General features: G+C 40.3%; 1 protein-coding gene across 2 annotated transcripts in view; it reads right to left on the bottom strand.

Annotated features, from left to right (window-relative positions):
* The window catches only part of negr1 (neuronal growth regulator 1), a 372,829-nt gene that overhangs the window by 147,720 nt on the left and 208,710 nt on the right, over nt 1-16,399 (bottom strand). For both annotated transcript variants that reach the window (XM_020455166.2, XM_020455164.2), the window contains exon 4: nt 13,132-13,263. In XM_020455166.2, coding sequence (XP_020310755.1) covers nt 13,132-13,263 — 132 coding nt within the window. The remainder of the gene's footprint in view (nt 1-13,131; nt 13,264-16,399) is intronic.

The raw sequence follows: 16,399 nt of genomic DNA on the forward strand, positions 1-16,399 counted from the left end.
AGATATGCATCTATAGATCACAGATATCTTTATTTATAAAAGTTAGGTGTGTGGATCAGAAAGCCAGTCAGTATCTGGTGTGATCACCATTTGCCTCATACTTAGCAACACATCTCCTTCGCATAGTTGATCACGCTGTTGATTGTGGTCTGTGGAATGTTGTTCCACTCCTCTTCAATGGCTGTGCGAAGTTGCTGGATATAGGCGGGAACTGGAACACGCTGTCGTTCACATCGATCCAGAGCATCCCAAACATGCTCAATGAGTGACACGTCTGGTGTTTATGCAGGCCATGAAAGAACTGGGACATTTTCAGCTTACAGGAACTGTGTAGAGATCCTTGCAGCATGGGGCCGTGCATTATCCAGCTGAAAAATTAGGAGATAGCGGCAGATGAATGGCACAATGGGCCTCAGGATCTTGTTACAGTATCCCTGTGCATTCAAATTGCCATCGATAAAATGCAATTGTGTTCATTGCCCGTACCTTATGCCTGCCCTTACCATAACCCTACCGCTACCATGGGGCACTCTGTTCACACTGTTGACATCAACAAACCGCTCGCCAGATGTGGAGGTCCTGGAATTGGCGTGGTTACGTGGCCTGCGGTTGTGAGGCCGGTTGGACGTACTGCTAAATCCTCTAAAATTACGTTGGAGGCAGCTTACGGTAAAGAAATTAACATTAAATACTCTAGCAACAGCTTTGGTGGACATTCCTGCAGTCATTGTGCCAATTGTATGCCAAGTCTCAAAACTTGAGACGTCTGTGGCATTGTGTTGTGTGACAAAACTGCACATTTTAGAGTGGGCTTTTATTGTCCTCAGCACAAGGTGCACCTATGTAACGATCATGCTGTTTAATCGGCTTCTTGGATGAATTATTTTGACAAAGGAGAAATAAGCTTTTTGTGTGTATGGAACATTTCAGAGATATTTTATTTCAGCTCATGAAACATGGGACAAACACTTTATATGTTGTGTTTATATTTTTGATCAGTATAGAATCATTGGTCAACAAACCACTACGTTATTTTCTATCTGTAAATGTTAATCAATCCGTATTCACACCTAAACCTAGCACCACTACAGCTACATTATCTCAGTGACAGATCTCAGGCCATCAAGGTAGAAGGGGTCAAATCAAATTTCCCTAAGTTACATAAAGGGGTGCCCCAAGGTTCAATATTCGGCCTACTGTTTACAATCTATTCAAATAATATTGTTAATGCTGTTAAAAAAGACATTCAATTATATGCAGATGATACAGTGTTGTATTCCATTGCTCCATCGGTTGGCCAAGCCTTTTCACATTTGATGTCTCATTTTGAAGTACTGCTAGTACTAAATGCAAACAAAATGCATGCTTTTTTCTAGGTCCTATAACCCATATTGAAATGCATTTTTAATTACAAGTTCATTCCTACAAATATCTTGGTATCTGGCTTGATGAAAAAACGTCACTAAGCTGGTGAAGAAGTTCAAGGTTGGTTTCTTTTACAGAAACAAACATGTATGACTTTTGTTATTTTAGACAATGGAGATATTATCTAGTATATGCATGCAGCAGCATCTACACAGTCGACGAGATGCTGTTTTCCATTGTGCCCTTAGGTTTATTACTGGTGATGGTTAAACTCACCATTGTGTTTTGTAATTCTGTATCAAAAAGTGGGTTGGGCATCTTTGTATGTAAGGAGAGAGCAGCATTTTCCTGTGTTCATCTACAAAGCACTCATGGAGACACTTCCTATATTCTATATTCTGCATTCTGCATACGTAGATACCAGCCATTAGTCTGTGTGATTAATGGGGGCTGACCTAGAGCAGTGTTTGTAAGTCAAGGGCAGATCCTGGGTCATTTATACAACATTTTTAGAGTCCGAATGGTTTGAGCTACAAACTATTAGAAGCTATCTATGAAAAGCTGATGCTCTCACGAATACGCACATGTTTTGCTCTATGATGCTTACAAGCTACACAATAGTCGTTAGAAGGTAAGGGGTTCTTCTACATGGAATATCATGGGAAATCCCTGGAAATAGTGTCTATAATACTGTAATAAGCTCCCATAGTTGCTGTCACAACCTCCAAACTCCACACACACAGATGTCACTGACGAGTTGTTTATTCATTTTCCAGTGAACAAACAATTTCAAACAATTATAGCATTCATATTCATTCATTTGCAGCATTTGTTTTGCTTTGGTGGACCTCATTTGTCAATAAAACTCATGAATACAACTGTTTATGTCAAATTGTTTTGATTGTAGCCCTAGTTATCCTGAAAAGAAAATGGTAAAACACGTCATTGTGAGGCTAAATATAAGGGCTGGACCTGCAGATAAAAGAAAGTGGGACAAATTAAAAGCTGAATATTGCTGGGATCTCGGTACTGGGAGGGGGATAGGGCTGATTGCTGCCCCCTTTGGGGTGATTGCGTGCCCATAGTAAACAGAAAATAAATCTGTCAAAAATTGCTAATATATGCAATTAAAAATTATTATTGAATAGAAAACACTCTAAAGCTTCTAAAACCGTTTAAATTATGTCTGTAAGTAAAGCAGAACTCTCAGGGCACTCATTCTCCAAAACTCTCTCTTGTCATCATAAAAGTTGGCCCAACTTTGACGTCATCGCCCCCACCCTTCCCAAGCACCTACAGTCCTGGGAACAGTTTCTATGCCTTCAGCGCGATGTCCGCTTTCAATGGGGCTTCTCATTATGTGAATCGCGCGCTCACGAGAGTTTTGGCCGAAACCTTTCGGTCACGCGAGAAAACAGGTTACTCTCATGCGCGTTCTGCTCCGGTGATGTCTTTCTTCCAAGATTGATTAAACGATGCGTGTGTTTCTGTTCGTCCTGAGAATTGCTGTGAAGCTATATAACATGCTAACGCTGTGTTCTGAACATAGTTTGACAAGTTTAGTCGACATATAATATGTAATTTCGACGTTTTGGTGCGCACCCACATTACTTTTTGGCTGCATTTCAACCGAAATATGTCGTGTTTGATAACCGAAAGACACAGACTTCAAAACTAAAGCTGTTTTTGGTAAGTATAAACCCTTCCAGGTCTTCTGATGGAAGAACAGCAAAGGTAAGGGAATATTTATGTGTTAAATTTGGGTTTCTGTGGACTTCTGTGGACAAAATGCTAATTCCTGAGCGCCGACTCATATTATAGCCTAGTGAACGAAATCTGTAACGTTAAAAATAAATGTAACACAGCGATTGCATTTAGAAGAAGTGTATCTTTCTATATATATGTAGAACATGCATATTTAGTCAAAGTTTATGTTGTGTATTCCATGTTAGCTGACGGCAGCTGCCGAAGCCATCGTCATTTCTCCTGACATTTGAGTAGCATTTTTTTGACATGGCGTCATTGTAAACAGAGATTTATGGATATTTATAGCATATTATTGAAAAAAACAAATGTACTGTGTAACATGTTATATTACTGTCATCTGATGAAGATTTCAAAAGGTTAGTGAAATTATTTTTCTTTTAATCCTGCGTTTGGTGATTGCATATTTTGTTCAATTTGGCTATGGAAATTAGCTGTGTCTTCAGTGTGTCTTCGGTGGTGGTTTGACATAAATATGTGCTATGTTTTAGAAATCTGACTTGCTGGCTAGATAAACAGGTTGTTTATCTTTCATTTGAGCTATTGGACTTGTTAATGTGTGGAGGTTAAATATTTCTAAGAATATTTTTGCATTCCGTGCGCCACCGTTCCAGCTGACGGTGGGAGGGCTGATCCCCAATTGGGAACCAACATCTTTGTCAGGTTAATAGTACAGCAGAAGGAATGAACTACGTATATTTAAAAATTGAATACACACTTTCATACGTTTATGCCTTAGCATTCGATGCGTCATGTACTCATTATGGGGTGGCAGGGTAGCCTAGTGGTTAGAGCGTTGGACTAGTAACCGAAAGGTTGCAAGTTCATATCCCAAATCTGTCGTTCTGCCCCTGAACAGACAGTTAACCCACTATTCCTAAGCCGTCATTGAAAATAAGAATTTGTTCTTAACTGACTTGCCTAGTTAAAAAAAGGTAAATAAAATTATAAAGGCAATACTGCAGTCATTCATTCATTTTCCCATATATTCCGGCGGAAGTCGGTCCCTCTCCTTGTTCGGGCGGTGTTTGGCGGTCGACGTCACCAGCCTTCTAGCCATCACTGATCCATTTTCCATTGGTTTTGTGTTGTCTTCCTTCACACCTGGTTCCAATCCCATCAATTACATGTTATGTCTTTAACCAGGATGTGGGTAGGTTTCTGAGGTCTTACTGCCAGGGCTGGCCGGGGGGAGTGGGTGGCTTTCGTGCCCTGGGAAGAGATGGCCCAGAATTCGCTCCGCCAATCCTCCACTAACCTTTCTCCCTTCCAGTGTGTATTAGGGTATCAGCCAGTTTTGGCTTCTTGGCATCAGAGTCAGACCGAGGCTCCTGCGGTGGACGACTGGTTTCAGCGTGCGGAAGAAACATGGGACACCGCCCATATCCACCTTCAGCGCGCTGTACTGTGCCAGAAAGTTGCGGGGTCTGGCTCTCGACCCGAAACCTGCCCCTCCGCCTGCCCTGTCGGAAGCTGGGTCTTCGGTTTATGGAGCCATTTAAAGACCCGAGGAGAGTGATCGAGGTATGTTACAGGTTACAGCTTCCCCCCGATTACCGCATTAACCCATGTTGTCTCTCCTCAGGCCGGGGTGGCTGGCCCACTCCAGGAGTCTGAGGTGCGGGAGGTTCCTCCACCCCTCTGGACATCGAGGGGGCCCCTGCGTACTCCGTTCGTTCCATACTGGATTCGAGACTTCGAGCGAGGGGCCTTCAGTACCTCGTGGACTGGGAGGGTTATGGTCCGGAAGAGAGATGTTGGGTTCCGTTGGATCCTTCCATGCTGCAAGATTTCCACAGTCTCCATCCGGATCGCCCTGCGCCTCGCCCTTCGGGTCGTCCCTGAGGTCGGTGCTGACGAGCCGTGGTCCCTCTCCTTGTTCGGGTGGTGTTCGGCGGTCGACGTCACTGGCCTTCTAGCCATCACTGATCCAATTTAAATTTTCCATTGGTTTTGTCCTGTCTTCCTTCACACCTTGTTCCAATCCCATGAATTACATGTTGTGTATTTAACCCTCTGTTTCCCCTTATGTCCTTGTCTGAGATTGTTTGATTGAATGTGATGTGCATGTATTATGTTGGTGTGCGACGGGTTTTGTACCCACTTTTGATATTTTGTCCATTTTGGTTTTTGGAGTTTTATCAGCATTTATTAAACTATTCCGTTTTTACCAAGTTCGTTCTCCTGCACCTGACTTCCCTGCCACCAACACGTACCTATTACAGATGCTTTGCTCTACTGTTAAAATTACTATAACTAAGTAGGTCCTGATATTATCCTTATCTCAAAGCATCCTTGAATCCTGATATCCTAATTTCACAGTACCAGTTGTTCTGAAAACACCAGAGAGAATCTCACAACATCAGGAACCATCTTTGTACTTGCTTCTTCCGTTTGACGTCAATACTATGCATAATCATGTAATTAATAGATGCTACTGAATGCAAGTGCAACACATGGAAGTGTAATAATCATGAGGAATTTCACAGAAGTCGTCTTGATACTACCCATCCCGCATGCGGGAGGGTAATCATCGCCTCAAACTAATTAGCATAACGCAGCGGACATAAATATCCCTAGAAAATGTTCCTATTCATGAAAATCACAAATGAAATATATTGAGACACAGCTTAGCCTTTTGTTAATCACACTGTCATCTCAGATTTTTAAAATATGCTTTACAGCCAACGCTAGACAAGCATTTGTGTAAGTTTATCATAGCCTAGCATAGCAGTATGCCCTGCTGGCAGCAGGCAACATTTTCACGAAAATAAGAGAAGCAATCAAATTGAATCATTTACCTTTGAAGAACTTTGGATGTTTTCACTCACGAGACTCCCGGTTAGATAGCAAATGTTCCTTTTTTCCAAAAATATTATTTTTGTAGGCGAAATAGCTCCGTTTGTTCTTCACGTTTGGCTGAGGAATCGGCCGGAAAATGCGTTCACTACAACGCCAAACTTTTTTCCAAATTAGCTCCATAATATCGACAGAAACATGGCAAACGTTGTTTAGAATCAATCCTCAAGGTGTTTCCCACATATCTATTCAATAAAATATCCACCGGGACAATTGGTTTCTCATAAGAAGCGATTGGAAAAATTGTCACGAATCCCGTTTCCTGAGTCTGATATTTGCCAGTGTTCTGTCCTGGAGTGTTTTTTCCGGCGTCCTGGAACGCACCCTGTCTGGTTGCCGGGCAATGTAGCCAGTTGGGAGTTCTGATTACCCGCACCTGTATCCCATCAGCTATCTGCACACCTGGTCCTGATCATCATCTCTCCTCTTCATAAGCCCGGACCTGACAACCATTCCCTGCCGGATCGTTAGCCATGAACAGTATGTTGTGCCATAGTATCAGCCTCAAGTTGGATAGGATTTGTTTTGTTGTTTTGTACGTCTTGCTTGCCTTAAACTTACCTCCGTTTGTTCTGTCTTCAGTTACTCACCCGGATCATTTACCCCATTCCCGCCTGGTCGTCGGAGGATTCCGCTTCCCCATTGGATCCACCTATTTACTCCCATCAACTCACCACCGCTGCCCGCTACGCCACCTGGATATATCTACCCATTCACATTCACTTGTAAATAAATACTCACCTTCTTCCTACTCTCCTTGTCCTGGTCTGCTTCTGGGTTCAATTTTGAAGAATCGTGACAAAAATGGCTACTTCTGTATTTTACGCAAGATTTTCTGCGGAAGCCATCATGTGACCACTTGCTCAATGTGGTCCCTTACGGCTATTCTTCAACATAAATGCGTAAAAATACGTCACAATGCTGTAGACACCTTGGGGAATACGTAGAAAGCGTAAGCTCATTCGTAGCCCATTCACAGCCATATAAGGAGTCATTGGCATGCAGCGCTTTCAAAATATGGGGATTTTTGATTTGGAAACGTCAGAGTGTTTTCTATCCAAAGCTGTCAATTATATGCATAGTCAAGCATCTTAATGTGACAACATTTTTATCCAAAAATGCCCCCTAGTTACAAGAGGTTTAACTCCTGCTCCCAAGCGTGAACAGAACCACATATCATATTGAAGTGAGTTTCACCCCTGCTATGTTCCCCATTATTACATTTTCAGCCATTTTTTCTGTTACTGCAAGTTATTACTAGTTTGACCACCAGAGCGGCAGGGTAGCCTAGTGGTTAGAGCGTTGGACTAGTAACCGAAAGGTTGCAAGTTCGAATCCCCGAGCTGACAAGGTACAAATCTGTCGTTCTGCCCCTGAACAGGCAGTTAACCCACTGTTCCTAGGCCATCATTGAAAATAAGAATTTGTCCTTAACTGACTTGCCTAGTAAAATAAAGGTAAAATTAAAGAGTGCATCTTTGAGAAGCATTACCAGATAATTCTGTATTGGCATTACCAGATAATTTATTGGCATTACCAGATAATTTCAAACCTTTTTTTGTAATAACATAGTATATGGGATTGATTTTAAAAAATTTGGCTTAATTAATATGATTATTTTGTGTTTCTATCATTCTGTAATGATATGCTATTTAGTTCATAAGGACAGCATAGCTAACAAATTGTCAGCCAACATAACTTGTAAAGTAACTTATTTGAAAAGTCATTACTTTATTACATTGAGTAGCAAGCTTCCCCTTGGCCGTTAGGGCAAATCTGGTCTGTGAAAGGAGGGGGGGTTTCACACCAAGCTTGGCTATTAGACTATTCTTTAGTAAAGGTTGAATAGTCTATTGTTCAGTTATTAGCCCCCCTCCCCAACTTGCAACAAATTGTTGTTGTTCCAATCTCGTTCCTTTCCCTCTTCTACAAGTCATCATTCTGCACCTGAGTGGCTCGCTTGTGGGCGTGCTGGCAGAATATGGCAGCATCTTTGGTTGTGCATCAAGAATACTGCATAGAGTAGCATGTTTGTATGAACGTCTGGTTATTCACAGGCAAATTGTTATATGCTATGGAGGTACATTTGTATCGTTTTGTCGAGAGCAAAACGTATTTTATTTTCAGTCCAAAAAAATTGTTCTGAAATAAACTTTTTTCCGACAGAAAGGAAGTCATAGCGGACACCTACGAAGAAGGACTGTGTAATGATGGCATCTCAGTTAAGCAGTACTGGGCGCTCTTCCGTCCAACTTTTACATAGCTAGTAGTTAGCTCCTACGATTCAGTGTCGGTTCATAACATTCTAATGTATTACACACATACATACATAGTGTAGAACAATAAATCATGCAATTTTTATTCTCAAGCTAACCAAAAGCATTTAGCTACGAACGCCTGTTCTCACAATTTTCAGTTGAATTAATCTAACTTTCTTTCATGGCAACTCATAAGCAGGCCATGTCATATTTGTTTCATAGTTGATATATAATCATATTTCATGACAGTGTAATGGTTTGCTTTTTTTGACAGAAGGATGAAAGAACACAATATGTCTGTCACAAAGAGTTAGGGAGTCTTTGCAGCGTGTAGATGGTGCAGGTATCATTGCAAATTTCCCATCACCTAATGAACAACAACAATACCAGTCAGGTGTTAAGCGTTCTGTGCTGTATTGGCGTATCCTGAAAATTACATCTGCTGCTTTAGATTGAACGGTCAAATCTCAGTTATTGTTTTCATATCTACAAAAAATAAGCTATTTTCTTTACTTTCAGAGAGCGAGCTGATCAAGGGGTCAAAATGTAGATATTGCCAGATGTTCACAATCCGAGGAACAGGCCGTGGAAGCTTTATTGCTGGCAAAAGTGTCCATAACCAGAGGTAATTAAACTGTTCTGTTCTTTTTCTCTTCATCTCGGCCTGTCTTGTTGTACATGGAACCTGTCTCACATTCATGAATTAAAAATCCCTTAAGATGTCAGCTGCTAATTTTCAGATTTACACCACATAAACACATCCATTTTCACTTGACTATCTGTTGGTATCTGTTGCTGCCAAGTCATGATTTCCCTGGGGGTTAGCCTGGCAATAACCAAGTGGTGAGACACATAGCCCTCTATATTTAAATGTTTCAGGTACACTCTGATAGGTGTCTGCGTCACATACAGTATCTTCTATTGACATTATCTTCTATTGTTTGTCCTCATGTTTTTCAGCATAAAGTACTCTGTAGCCACTTAGTGTGGACACCAGGTGAGACCACACACACACAAACACACAATAACAGTCTCTCTCCTTCACTTCATCCCTCTCCCCCTTCTCCATAAATTCTCTAGGTTATATCAGCTGTTTTGGTGAAACCCTCCCACATCTGAACTGGCTGACACAGAGATCACAGCATGATCATAGGTGAGAGGTCACTTGTTTGGGTCAACAGGAAGTATTATTAAAGAGATGCCTTACATTGCAATACAGACAGAGATGCAGTAGTCGTAATGATCCAAAGTCAGTTTCGCATTTCCCCTCCTGATGATTATGATGACTGACCGTGTTAGCATGATTAAGCCTTGTTTTTTTAATTCTCTCTCTCTATCCATCTGTCTCTCGTCTGCAGGTATGTTTTGATGTGAGAGAGGAAGCCAGTCCCATCATCGCCACCTCACCCGCTCTTAAGATAACCTTCGGGCCAACTGGGGGCCAAAGCTGGTTAGGAGACACCGCAATTGTGATGAACTGAGAAAATATTTAGGGTTGCATTGTAATTCATTAATCATATGCTGTCTGCCGGTGTTCTTTACCTCTTTCCCTTTCTGTCTTCTACACCTCTTTCCCTAACTCATCTTTCTTCCTCGTTTTATAATGCACACCATATGTGCATTGAAGTACAGATTGAACATGTATTTATAATATACAATTATCATAATGATAATGCATGTATTATGTATTTATAACATCTGGATAATGAACTTCTTTCAAAAAAGCTTTTAACATTCTCCACTGGTTGAAATTAAGTATCTCATTGAAATACTATCCTGTGTCCTCAGATTAATGCAGATGAAGGGAGTTAGATATGCACATTTCTTTCTGTATATATGAATTAAAAATCGGCCTATAATTAAATAATGTTTCTAGTCTATTGCATAGTTACAATGTGTAATCATTGATGACCCAGGAGCAGGAGTGGTAAACACTGTTGAAGTGTATAATTGTAATACATACATGCAGACACAGCATCATTCAAATAATAGAGTCAGATATTCTTTTTCAGTCATATCAGAGAGATTCATACCTGAACCGCACATGTATTTGCCAAGGAAGAGTACATGATCAGTAAATAAAATTCAATGTACAGGCTACAATGTGGGAATCTCATGGGTGGTAATAACGACAGTACATGTTTATAGGACTTGCATCCTTGGCATAATAAAGTTATTATATTCTACTCTATCCATGGGCTTCATTCAGACTTGAAGATGATACAACAACGATAGCTGAAGTTCATAGATTGGTATCAATATTAGTTTAGATCCTAACATGTTAGATCGGCTACATACTGTAGCTAGCTACACATCCATAGGCATACCGTTATTTTTATCCTCCACTACACAATAAGCAAGTAAATAGTTAGCTAGCTATGTTACTTCAGCTGCATTTCAAGGCAAGCTTAAAACAATTGTACATTGAATTTGCAATTTGATTCTTTACATCCACTGTTTCACAAGACGACAGCCTGGTTTGCTGGTTCTCAGTAGTCCCTAAAACATCAAACAACACAAATTATAAATGAAAGCTCCTGTCATAACACTAGCTAGCTAGCTGGCTAATGTTAGCTAGTCAGCTAACTTGCTAAATATCAATATTCGTAAATGAACTTAATGACAAATAAATATGCACAAATGTTTGTCTCTACATTAACTAACCTATTCCTCTCAATTGTAAAATTTTTCTTGACTCGTTATGACATTATAACTACTTACATTTGGTTCGCCAGCCATCTTCACCCAGGGACGGGTGGCTCACATCAAATTCATCATTGGAACCACTCGATATGATTGGTCATATAGAAACCTTGGGACCCATATGCATAATGAGTGCTCTAACTCCCCCTTGTGGTGTTCTGGAGCAATGAAGCCGTGACGCTGGGTACCTCTAAGTCCCACAGCGCAAGCTCACAACTTTTAAAGCAGGAACCACTGTATGGAATTGCACCTAAGTTTCACTCCTGCTATGTTCCACTGATGTGAACACAGCAACCTTGAATCGTATTGAGTTGCACAGGACTCAGTTCAATTCCCCTGATGTGAATAAAGCTACCTTGTTTCACTAAATTACCCTCATGTGAATAAAGCTACCCTGTCATCTACAGTTACCGCCCTCAATGGGTATCATGGAGTAAAATATAGACTTTATTACACCCACAATGGGTTTCCTGGGGTAACATGTAATCTCTTGAATCTTACGGAGTTGCACCAACGTTTTACTTATGCTATGTTCCCCTAACATGAACGCAGCAACCTTGAAAAACCTTGAAAAACTAATGTTTTTCACCTCAGCAACTTGTCTTACGTTCCCATTTTCATTCCCCTACATCACATTCACACCCAGCAGCTTTCACCAGTCACACACATGTACATATACTTAGGTCTACACGTATATGTGGCTACATGGCTACTACGTAGCAATGGGTATTATATTTCAATTTGGCGATCTAGCTAACGTGTTTTGATACACAGTATTAGCCTAAGATGCAGGCAAAGTAATCTCTATTGAAAAAAAATACAGAAAATTCTGGAGCCGTATTTTAACACATTAAATAATAATTTTCAACCCAAAATGCATGACAATCACTGAATTAGGTTGCACATTCAAATATTTAGAACATGAAAAGATGAACAACTTATTTATTGAATAGCATCTCAGTAGTCTATTACACTTTATAATAAAGCACTTTGAATTACAGTAACCAAATCATGGGCTGGTGCCACCAACTGAAAAAATTTGTGGGACCAGTGCCACCAGGGGAAAATATTCAAATGAAATATCTCATTTACATAAGTATTCACATCCTTGAGTCAATACTTCGTAGAAACACTTTTGGCATCGAAAACAGTCTTTCTGGGTGAGTCTCTAAGAGCTTTCCACACCTGGATTGTGCACCATTTGCCCATTATTCTTTTCAGAATTCTTCAAGCTCTATCACATTGGTTGTTGATCATTGCTTGATTCCAGGTCTTGCCATATATTTTCTAATCGATTTAATTCAAAACTGTAACTTAACTAGATTTAATTCAAAACTGTTATTGTCCTGCTGAAAGGTGAATTCATCTCTCAGTGTCTGGTGGACAGCAGACTTCTTCTAGGATGTCACCTGTGCTTAGCTCCATTCAGTTACCTTTTAATCCTTTAAAACTCCCCAGTCCTTAACAATTACAAGCATACCCATAACATGATACTGCCATCACTATGCTTGAAAATATGGAGTAGTGTGTTGTATTGTATTTGCCCCAAACATATCACTTTGTATTCAGGACCATTCACCATCCCAGTGTACTTTTCTGAATATATTATCATTACAGTAACTTAATCGAAATCTGAGAAATCCTTAATCAACCCGATTAGCATCAAACAAACTAGGCGTCACCATTTTCCTCACACACTTGTGACTGGTTTTAGCAGTGTGATGATTCAGCACAGGGAATCAACAGAGAGGAAGACTTAAAAGCGAGAGAGAAGAGGATGGCAAGAGTAATAATTGTCAAGCACCCTTCCACCTCATACTTAGGAGTGCTGATTTCCATGTGACCATGATGACTAAAGCCAGTATCATTCATTAATGCTCTGGGTCCTCATTACTGTCTCTTCACACATTTTGAAAGACTCATTACCTGCATAATGGAATAGCCCTTAAAAACAGCCAGACCTTTCCTTAACGTGAATTAATCACCTCAGCAACGAGACAAAAAGGGAATTATCTTGTTAAATATTGAGAAACTTCAAACCAAGACTTTCATTCAAACTTCAGCCGATCTGACTAGATGGCTCATAAAGAGATCTGGGTCATTGTCAATGAACAGTACACATTGATATAGATGAGAATCTGCTTTGGCAGCCAAATTGTAGCAAGGACAGAGATGTACTTACATTTGACTATGACTTTCACCGTCTTGGTGTCAGGAGAGGCAATGTCATTCATTGCACTGCATTCATAGTCCCCTGCTTGGTCCCTCGTGATACCGGTGATGTTTAGATATTCTCCACTGTCATACTTCCTGGCTAAAAACAAGAGGAAAAAAACATATTCCTATTCAGGAAGATACAGTATACAAGGTGCTTCAACATCAATTCCCTAAATACAGGACATAATTAGTACAATGATATACAGTTCCTTGAGAAAGTATTCACACCCCTTAACTTTTTATACATTTTGTTGTGTTACAGCCTGAATTTAAAATGGACTAAATTGAGATATTGTGTCACTGATCTACGCACAATAACCCACAATGTTAAAGTGGAATCATGTTTTTATACATTTTTACAAATCAATAAAACAATGAATAAGCCCTTTGTTATTGAAAGCCTAAAATAAGAGTAAAAATGTGCTTAACAAGTCACATATTAAGTTGCATGGACTCACTCGGTGGGCAATAATGATTTTTGAATGACTATCTGTAACCCACACATACAATTATCTATAGGGTCCCTCAGTCAAGCAGTAAATATAAAACGCATATTCAACCACAAAGACCACAAAGGAGGTTTTCCAGTGGCTATCAAAGAAGGGCAGCATTAGTAGTGTAAAAAAAGCAGACATTGAATATCCCTTTGAGCATGGTGAAGTTATTAATTACACTTTGGATGGCGTACCAAGAAACCCAGTCACAACAAATATACATGCGTCCTTACTAATTCAGTTGCCGGAGAGGAAGGAAACCACCCAGGGAATGCACCATGAGGCCAAGGTTAAAACAGTTACAGAGTTTTACGGCTGTGAAAGGAGAAAACTGAGGATGGCTCAACAACATTGTAGTTACTCCACAATACTAACCGAAACGACAGAGTGAATAGAAGGAAGCCTGTACAGAATAAAAAATATTCAAAAACATGCATCGTGTTTGCAATAAGGTACAAAAGTAGTACTGCAAAAAAATGTGTAAATAAATGTACTTTTTGTATGGAATACAAAGTGTTATGTTTGGGGCAAATCCAACACAACACATCACTGACTATCAACTTTTTTATTTAGGGGGTAGATGAGCTTTCATATTGCAGATAGATTTCCAATCCAATGGGTGTGTGTATATATATATATATATATATATTCACAGAAACAGAATCTTAAAAAATATATATTTTCCTTTATTATTTTCCCCTACCCTACCACCCCTCCCCTAATTGTAGTAAACTAATGGACAACAACACTTAGGCTTCTACTTACAGCTTGTACATACTGTATACATTTTACGGACACAGTATATTTTTACAATAGTTATATTTTGTTTGCACTTAGTCCCATCCTTCAGCTACCCTCAACCCTTACCTTCTATCTCTGAAGACCATCCCGTTTTGATTTATATTTGCTATATATTTTTAACTGTGCTGTTTCACAAAAGTTCTGAACCTACAGTAAATATATATATATATTCTACGAACACAGTACATTTTACATTCGTAATTTTCTTATTTATAGTCCCACAATTCAGCTCCACTCAACACCTCCCATCTATTTCTGAACACCATCCAGTCTTGATTACTATTTGCCATATATTTTTCTACTGTGCTGTGATGTTTCACAAAAGTTCTGAACATTTCTACTCTCAAAGTTTCTACAGATTATAAATTAAATATACTTTTTTTAAGCTAAAAGTGTTATATTATTGATCAATTGACTATGACATTTCAAATCACCCAGCACTGCTATTTGCAGAGTTAGCTCCAGGTAAATGTTGCAATTCTTCAGCTATTCCTGAACGTGTGACCAAAAACAAGCTACATATGGACAGTACCAAAACAAATTATACAATTATTCTAACTATTTGGCCTGAATGCCAAGCATCACGTCTGGAGGAAACCTGATACCAACCCTACGGTGAAGCACGGTTGCCAGCATCATGCTGTGGGGATGTTGTTCAGCGGCAGGGACTGGAAGACTAGTCAGGATCAAGGGAAAGATGAATGGAGAAAAGTACAGAGAGATCCTTGATGAAAACCTGCTTCAAACCTTCTGCTTCAAACCTTCAAACCTTCACCCCAGACTGGGGTGAAGGTTCGCCTTCCAACAGGACAACGACAGCGAGCGCACAACGAAGACAACGCAGAAGTGGTTTCGGGACATGTTTCTGAATGTCCTTGAGTGGTTCAGCCAGAGCCCATACTTGAACCCAAATGAACATTTCTGGAGATACCTGAAAATGTCTGTGCAGCGAAGCTCCTCATCCAACCTGACAGAGCTTGAGAGGATCTGCAGAGAAGAATGGGAGAAACTCCCCAAATACAGATGTGCTAAGCTTGTAGCGTCATACCCATGAAGACTTGAGGCTGTAGTGTCTAAAAACCAGTTTTTGCTTTGTAGTTATGGGGTATTGTGTGTAGATTGATGGGGAAAACAAACCATTTCATCCATTTTAGAAGAAGGCTGTAACGTAACAAAATGTGGGAAAAGTCAACGGGTTTGAATCGGAGTCGTTTTGTGTATCTGTTCATGAGCTTTTAAAAAATGTATTTGCATTTTGTTGCATGACATAAGTATTTGATACATCAGAAAAACAAAACTTTATATTTGGTAGAGAAACATTTGTTTGCAATTAGAGATCATACGTTTCCTGTAGTTCTTGACCAGGTTTGCACACACTGCAGCAGGGATTTTGGCCCACTCCTCCATACAGATCTTCTCCAGACCCTTCAGGTTTCGGGGTTGTCGCTGGGCAATACAGACTTTCAGCTCCCTCCAAAGATTTTCTATTGGGTTCAGGTCGGGAGACTTGCTAGGCCACTCTAAGACTTTGAGATGCTTCTTACGGAGCCACTCCTTGGTTGCCCTGGCTGTGTGTTTCGGGTCGTTGTCATGCTGGAAGACCCAGCCACGACCCATCTTCAATGCTCTTACTGAGGGAGGGAGGTTGTTGGCCAAGATCTCACGAAACATGGCCCCATCAATCCAACCCTCAATATGGTGCAGTCGTCCTGTCCCCTTTGCAGAAAAGCATCCCCAGAAAAATTATGTTTCCACCTCCATGCTTCACAGTTGGGATGGTGTTCTTGGGGTTGTACTCATCCTTATTCTTCCTCCAAACACAGCGAGTGGAGTTTAGACCAAAAAGCTCTCTTTTTGTCTCATCAGACCACATGACCTTCTCCCATTCCTCCTCTGGATCATCCAGATGGTCATTGGCAAACTTCAGATGGGCCTGGA

The sequence above is a fragment of the Oncorhynchus kisutch genome, linkage group LG21 (assembly GCF_002021735.2).
Source record: "Oncorhynchus kisutch isolate 150728-3 linkage group LG21, Okis_V2, whole genome shotgun sequence".
In the NCBI taxonomy this organism is placed as follows: domain Eukaryota; kingdom Metazoa; phylum Chordata; class Actinopteri; order Salmoniformes; family Salmonidae; genus Oncorhynchus; species Oncorhynchus kisutch.